Source organism: Belonocnema kinseyi, chromosome 10 (genome assembly GCF_010883055.1).
Source record: "Belonocnema kinseyi isolate 2016_QV_RU_SX_M_011 chromosome 10, B_treatae_v1, whole genome shotgun sequence".
Taxonomy (NCBI): Eukaryota; Metazoa; Arthropoda; class Insecta; order Hymenoptera; family Cynipidae; genus Belonocnema; species Belonocnema kinseyi.
This window is the reverse complement of record NC_046666.1, coordinates 61,507,328-61,515,730: the sequence shown is the minus strand read 5'-3', so window position 1 is coordinate 61,515,730 and position 8,403 is coordinate 61,507,328. Positions and strand designations below refer to the sequence as shown.

General features: G+C 29.6%; 1 protein-coding gene across 2 annotated transcripts in view; it reads right to left on the bottom strand.

The window, feature by feature from the left end:
- LOC117181869 (serine/threonine-protein kinase NLK) overlaps window positions 1-8,403 on the bottom strand; it is a 305,252-nt gene that overhangs the window by 114,385 nt on the left and 182,464 nt on the right. For both annotated transcript variants that reach the window (XR_004468191.1, XM_033374878.1), the window contains exon 3: window positions 6,072-6,127. Coding sequence is in view for 1 of the 2 variants with exons in the window: in XM_033374878.1 (XP_033230769.1) it covers window positions 6,072-6,127 (56 nt within the window). In the remaining variant the exon portion in view is untranslated. The remainder of the gene's footprint in view (window positions 1-6,071; window positions 6,128-8,403) is intronic.

The following is an 8,403-nucleotide window of genomic DNA, read 5'->3' as shown; positions in this document are numbered from 1 at the left end:
ATTTTGATCCGCTTCGCAAGCACGCGATGCCAAAAGACTTCCTCATGAAATAAGTCTAACAACGAATTTCATTCTTCGACCCCTCTACCCCTTCCCACTCTTTGTCTTTACTTTACGCTGATATTTAGGTCATTTAAACCAATTCTGAGCAGCTATTTCCATGAATTTTTATTTTAAGATTTTCAATTTGCTGTCATGTTATCTTTTTTCTCCAAATTAATCACTAATTATTTAATGTAGACGTCGAAAATGGTGGTTTTTAGAGTTTTAGGCTTTCTCGTCTTGAAACGTTGTTTTTTGTGCAATTCCAAACTACTAAATGGTTACTGGCATTCATGAGGAAAATCAGAATTAGTATCAAAGTGTTTCAAATAATTTTGAATCTTTCTGAATCTAAATTAGTGAAATCTCACTAATAACTCCTTAAATTCTACTAATTTAATTTAAGTAATGTGATAAATGGAAAATTCAAATACGAGAACGCGATTGTGTAATACACTGAGGCACAAAATTTTCTTTAATCAAACATATTTCTTTTAGATATACATTATAATTAGGTTGAAATAAATAGATTTTGTTTTATCGAACAAATTTTTTGATTCAAATAATTTTTTTTGCTTTAATCTACTAAATATTCAATATACCATCAGCTATGTTTAAAACAATAAACATTTTTGTTATGTCAAACAAATATTTTGTAGTCCATCTTTATGATAAGCATATTCTATGCTTAAAACAACATAAATGATATTGATTCAACTCAATCGTCTTCTGATTGATAAAATCGAGGAAAATATACTTAAGAGGATTTTGTAAACCTATGTTTGCTCAGTTTTTCTTTTAAAATTAAAATGATGTCAGAAATTATTGGTATATAAAAATAATAAATTTACGATTTTTAAATAATGTGTTTAAAATAAAAAAGAAACAAGTTAAGTTGTAAAGAATAATTTGAAGAAGAAAATCCGCTATTTGTCATTATAATTTAACAACAATTGCAGCTTTTGCCAAAAATCGAAGAAAAAAAACACAAAAATATAAATAACTTTTTCTAAATAAACAATTATAACCTTAACCATTTTTCCTATAAAGTAAACTTTAATTTCTTTTTCAAAATTCGCAGAAAATAAAAATGTGTCTATTTTCGTTTTATAAATTATTATAAAGCTTGGATGATTTCGAGCTTGACAGTATCGTTCAATCCTTAATTCATAAAAATTGAAATTACATAATTTTTCTCCATTTCTTGAATTTCTTCAGTAACGTTTTACTTGTGCAAATTTAGAGAATTCCCTTAAATATGCAGTGTGAATTTTAAATCCATATCTGTGCCTCTGCTCATTTAAAAAGTGTCGTACGGTAGTAGCCAAACCAGCACTTTAAGGGTCAGGTTACGCTAAATGGAATTAAGCCAGTTTCAGACTGCTAGAACGTGATCTCAAACATGTGTAGCACCTAACCCAATAAATCTCTTCCTAGTCTCTCGCCATAGCGGCGGTCCAAAAAAAATCATTACCACGAAATTATTTTTGTGTTTAGAATTATACAAAAATCCTTAAAATTATTTGAAGTCACTTTACATTATTTATATCAACTGAAAATAAATCGAAATCTATTAAAATAAATCTTTTAAAATCTCTTGAAACTTTTTAAAGCTCTTTTAGCAAATAGAAATTTTAGAATTGATTGGAATTGTTGAAAATACCCCAAAATCTTCCAAATTCTTTAAAATACCTTCAAATTATTGAAAGTAATTTAACATTATTTGGAATCCCTTAAAATGGCCTAAAATGTTGAAAATCCTTTAAAAACACTTAAAAATTTTTAAGATTTTGAAAATTCCTTGGAATTTTTAAAAATATCTTAAAATATGTCAAATCGTATGAAATCTATAGAAATCTCTTGGAACCTTTCAAAATTTCCTAACGTTTTTCAAATCCCTCGAAATTTTCAAAAGATCTTGTGAGTTCCTTGGAATTCTATGTCCCTCCATATACCGGTGTAAGGGAGCTTTTTTACTTATTCAATTAGATATAAATAATTATGCAGAACGGCCTGTGAGACCTCAGGTCCTGTGTTAATAAAAAAAGCAAATTCAATTTAACCGGTGTGAAACTCAGATGCTCAAAAAATGGAGACAGAACTGTTGAATGCCTGAAGACAGAATTGGAAAATCGACTCTTCAGCGAATTTTAAGTGAAAACAAGGAGGATTTCTTTCTGCAAATGCCTTAGAGGAACTTTGCTTAAAGTTTCGTGAAACTTTGTACTGGAAACTCAGTAAAGTGATCTTGCAATGGACAAGGGAAGAGGAAAAACAACCAGGTAAAGTTGAAGCTTGAGGAAGAAAATAAGAGGAGAGTTAAGAGGTTTACGTGAGAAAGTATCTGTTAAAAATGTAGAGTCTAGAAGTGTAACAAACGCCTTATCGAAGCACGAAACGCTAATTACCTAGAAGATAATTAAGCTCGAATTGCCGCAGAGAGAAAAGTGGAGATTTAAGAGGCAGGAAGAATTGCTTTATGCGAAGCGTTCACCGATTTTAATCGACCGTTCCATTCTCAATCTGCGAATTATTGAAATTCGTTAGATTATGCACTTTTGATTAGCGACGAACTGATAGAGTTCGGATTAGCGAAAATTAGGAATCGGGTTTCAGATATTCGAACCTAGAAATTCAATTATCAGTGAACGTAAATTTCAAAGAAACAAGTTCCGATTTTTTTCTTAAGGTATTTTCCAAAATTATTACATACACTGTAATTAATAATTAATTGTTAATAATAAGATTAATATCGAGTTTAATAATTGGTTTTATATATTTTCTAAGTCAAATTTTCCTTAAAGTAACATCAGACATTTTAGTTTAGCATTTTTTTCTGGACAAATGTATCTCAAAAATTAGGTACTTACCTGAGAATGAGCTGAAATAAACGATTAATAATTAAAAGATGTTTCCGATTCCTATTTAGTAATAACACGGTTTTTGACATTCAGAATATGGAGGAATTTATTGACTCAGTTCCTAGAAATTCATTAACTGGATCGATAGTTAGAAACGTGGAAACTAATCATGGTATCAAGGTTCCTCAGGGCTTCCAATAATACTTGAGGTTTCTTCGAAGGCTTTACGTGTCAGTTAAATTAATTACAAATAATTCCAAAATGCCAAATCAGGAGTTTGAAAGGTTTCAGTTTCTCTCCTCTGAGTAAACTAAATCTTTTCTCAGATAATTTTTTATATTATCTATCAATATTGAGTAACTCTCATTTTCAAAATTCTCTGACTTTTCCCTAATTGTTCATTTACTAATTTTTCATTTTCCACGACTCTTAATATTTAATAATCAAAATTTCCATCTTGCAACATGTTTAATATTGAATCTTTTGTGAATGGAATAAAACAATTTTAAATTGATTAATTTTAAATTTATTATTAACAGGGTTGCCACAGCGAAATTTACTTAAAAAGTGGCCTATTTAAACCCAAAAAGTGATTAAAAGTCACGAATGACGATTGGCAATGTGAGTATATTTTTTTTAACTTAAAAGACTTCGGTTAATAAGACTTCAAAAGAATTGAATTTGAATTCAAAAGAGTTTAAATGAATTGGAGAAAATTCAAAAACATGAAAAAGTTAATTCAATTCAGTAACTTTGAAATGAGTTTAGGAAACCTTGAGGGAATTCGAAATTATTTAATGAAATATCTAAGACTTAAATGTGAGTTTAAAAGGCTTCAAGATAAATGAGACAATAAATAAAAAAAATCAATTAAACTGAGTAATATTAGGTGAATTTAGTAGCATACAAACTCACAAAACACGAAATGTCCACAAATAGTCAAATTTGGAAAAAAATAAAACTTTTGCTAAGTTTTGCTCGACAAATGCAGTCTTTATTCCCTTTAACAAAATTACGTGAGATCAACAGTTCTCATACGAAAACTCAAAATGTAAACTCACAAAACACGAAATGTCCACAAATAGTCAAATTTCGAAAAAAATAAAACTTTTGCTAAGTTGTGCTCGACAAATGCAGTCTTTATTCCCTTTAACAAAATTACGTGAGATTAACAGTTCTCATACGAAATCTCAAAATGTAAACTCACAAAACACGAAATGTCCACAAATAGTCAAATTTCGAAAAAAATAAAACTTTTGCTAAGTTGTGCTCGACAAATGAAGTCTTTATTCCCTTTAACAAAATTACGGGAGATCAACAGTTCTCATACGAAAACTCAAACTGTAAACTCACAAAACACGAAATGTCCACAAATGGTCAAATTTCGAAAAAAATAAAACTTTTGCTAAGTTGTGCTCGACAAATGCAGTCTTTATTCCCTTTAACAAAATTACGTGAGATCAACAGTTCTCATACGAAATCTCAAAATGTAAGCTCACAAAACACGAAATGTCCAAAAATAGTCATATTTCGAGGATTTATCGAACACAACTCAGCACAAGTTTTATTTTTTCGAAATTTGACTATTTTTGGACACTTTATGTTTTTTGACTTTCAGGTACATTTTGAGTTTTCATATGATAACGGTTGATCTCACGTAATTTTGTTAGACGGAATAAAGACTGCATTTGTCGAGCACAACTTAGCACAAGTTTTATTTTTTCGAAATTTAGTTATTTTTGCATCTTCTACGTTTTTTGAGTTTTACATTTGAAGTTTTAATATGAGAACTGTTCATCTCACGTAATTTTTTTAGAGACAATAAAGACTGCATTTATCGAGCACAACCTAGCACAAGTTTTAGTTTTTCGAAATTTTAAAAAATAATACATTTTTTGGTGTTTGTTTTTTTTTTAACGGTTAGGTTTTTGTAATTTTTATTTCTTGTACAAAATTGTGTATATGTCGAGCCGCCTAGCACAACCGTTGTTTTAACTCTAGTAAGAAGTTGCGGATCTAGCAAAAAAAAGAAACGTTTTTCAAAAATTGTGCCCATAATTTTTGATTTTTCAAAAAACCATTTACGGCACAAATGAGCACAATTCTATCACAATTTAGCACAACTTTAATTTTTTAGAAAAAATAAGTTTACGAATCTAATTTCCGGGACATACAAATCTAAGATAATTTTAAAGAATTCAAAGGAATTTATAAGAATTTACACGAAGATAAATTACTAGAAATTTAGCGCGAATTTAAAAGTTTCCAAAAAATATTTTAAAATCTATTAAAACCTACGAAATCCCTCAGTTCTTGTGAAAAATATACTTCCTGGAATCTTGGATAGTTGATTAAAATTATTACAATCGATTACAAGTTTTTCGGAATCTTTTAAAATATCCTAAAATCTTTCAAATTCTTTAAAACCTTTGGCAATACTTTAGATGATTTAAAACTCTTTGAAATTCTACAAAATCCGTTTCAAATCCATTTCTCAATAAATTTGTTAAAATCGATTAAAATATGATAAAATCTTGTAAAATTAGAAGAAATCCCTTCGATTTTTTTAAAATATCCTAACTGTCTCTTGAAAATGCATCAAAATCTTTCAAAATACACTACAATATTTTAAATCCTTAGAAGTCTTTTGAAATCCCTTGAAACCTTTTGAAAACTCTTTAAAATTCTAGAATAGTTAAAAAAATGTCCTAAAATCTTTAAAATCCTTCAGAATGTCTTCTATTTATGAAAATCTATTCTGTACTAGTCTGAATAAAGATTTAAAAAAAAATTCGTTCTATGTGGAATAAATAATTCCCTTCCTCCACTCTTTTGTACATAAAACTTCATAAGAAAAAGTCACATAATGAAAGTTTTTTGCTTTCGAATTTTGAACATTTAAAAACGCAATTAATTTGTAATACCGAGAGCTGATTTTCTGAAATAAAAATAACATTTAATGAGAAAGATTTTATCAAACCATTTTTTTGAAGAACCTCTCTTCTAAAACCGAGCTAAGACCAGTCATCGCAAAGGACGATAAGAGTCAGAAAGAGGGCGAGAAGAATCTGAATCTCGTAATTTCCCAAGAAGATATGTACGCAAGAAACTCTCCTTCAGCGCTACCTTATAAAGTAAATGCTTAAGCGGTGATAAATAAAAGGATACATTTCCTGGAAGAAGTCCAGATGTGGCGGCTGCAAAATATCCAACGCAGAAAGGACCTGAAATAAGAGAAGACGTATTTAAGTCTTCTTCTTGACCTCCTTTATAAGGTTAAAAATAGTTCAAAAGAGAAAACAGGCCAAAAAGCTCTTATAGTCTAGGTCAAATTTGGAGTTTTTCAAGAATTTAATTATCATATTAGTTTGATCGCATTCATTTCAATAAGGCAGGTTCTACACTTTGTGTTGCAGGATATCTCAGTGAAGAAATATTTTGTTTTTGAGACGAAATTAGACGACACGTATTTTTCTGATTTGAGCAAAAAAATTTGATTAGATACTAGTATTTTAATTTTTGACTTTTTAAAAAAAAGTTGTTTTTAAGCATCTACAATTTTTGAGATAATTCATACATGACAATTTTATTTTCGAATCCTGTTGAGTTTTACTTTTTTCTTTCGAAATCCGTCAGAAAATATATACTTTCAGGATTTTGAATACGACAATCTAAATTTAAATTAGTCAAAATCTGACTGATTAAAATTAATCAACCTTGCTCTGACGGAAATCAGTCAATATTTTTGACAGAATGAAACAGTTACTTGAAATGACTGATTTTAAGCCAATAAAAGTAACTGATTTGCCTCACATAATAAAATAGTAAAATTATTTCTCCATTCAAATTCTTCACTACATTTTTACATTTTAATACATGATCCAAATTAACCATAATTAACTTCTAATACATTGAAAGTAACGTATTATATCAATAGAAATCGATTATTTTATTAGTGAAAGTTACTGGGTAAACCATTCAAAATGACTGATTCAATTAATTAATGTTACTAATTATGGCATTCAAAATGACGGACTTAAGCAATACAAACTACAGGGTGGACTATTCTAAATTACTGATTCCATTAATAGACATTACTGATTATATACATTATCATTATTATTATACATTATTACATTACTGGTTCAGTCTCCCAGGGTACCCAGGAATTCACATCGCTTTTTAAATTTTTGTAATAATTATGAAATTGAAATCGTTTCCTTGTCGTTGATTCCCATAAATAAATAATAAAAGGGAGTGCTAAATTCACAAAACACTTTAAAAGACACAAAACAGCAAAACTCATAAACACAGAATGTATAATGAATAATGAATAATTAATAATTGATTCAATTATTATTAATTCTGTTATTACTGAATACATTTCACGTGCATGAACCAAATAACTTGATAAGGAATTAATAATTCCACTCAAACTTGAATTTTTTATGGCGGATATCAGAGTGTCGTGGGAGTGTCCGCGACGTACGTAAACTTTGAATCGATTATTCTTCCGAAACAAATTCGTAAATAAATTCTAAAAAGAACTTTTGCTTAAAGTTGAGCTAAATAACGAGAATTTGGAGGCGCCCCGAGCGAAATTTTAATTTTTACTACACTGAAAAGCAAAAATGTATCGTAGTGGAGACCCGGGTATTCGGGTGTGCACGCAAAGGTTACAATCGACTAATCAAGGGTAATAGAACATTTGAAACATTTAAAGTTTCTCTGCAGAATGGCCCACATATCGAGACTTCAAGTTTGAGAATGTAAGGATTTGAGGTTTAAAAAAGTTGGCAACATATTGCCAGGGTCGATGAAAAACGCGATAAGTTAGTTCTCGAGGAATGTGACCGTAGAAACATGAAGTCTTACATCTTCGTGGACCATTCAGCGGGCCGATACGATGCGATGCCGTGTCTCAAAGAGAGCGTATCGAGGTCGAGTCTGCTCTCAGCAGGTGTTAACTACTTGGAGAAGGGACTCACCCGTGGAGGGAGAATGACACGTTTACTGAATCTACGACTTTAATTTTAAATTTTAAAACACGAGAACATATAGCAAATTACTTTCTTTTCAGCAATGGTAAATAAATATTTAAACTATGGGAAATGGAATAGATGTGGCGAATAGAAGAAGATTACAAATTGAGTAACAGAAAGTGTCTTAAGAAGTCTTACGAAATCAAAACCTAAACTTTCATTCCAGAAAGTTTATATACAATCATACATCAAGAAAAAAACATGCGCGATTTGTTTATATGAATATCTTTTACAATACATTATACAGAAAATGAAATCGCTGTATTTAAACATACAATTGTTCTTTTTTTTAAATAAAACTCGCCAATTTTCGATGAAAAATGTTAACATCAAATTATTCAAAAATTGTAAATATGTTTTGATATATACCAGGTGTATACATATGAAACCGGTATTGCCATCTAGCGGCCAGTAGGCACACTTGTAGGCACTGTCGGAACTTACCATTTGTGCTAATT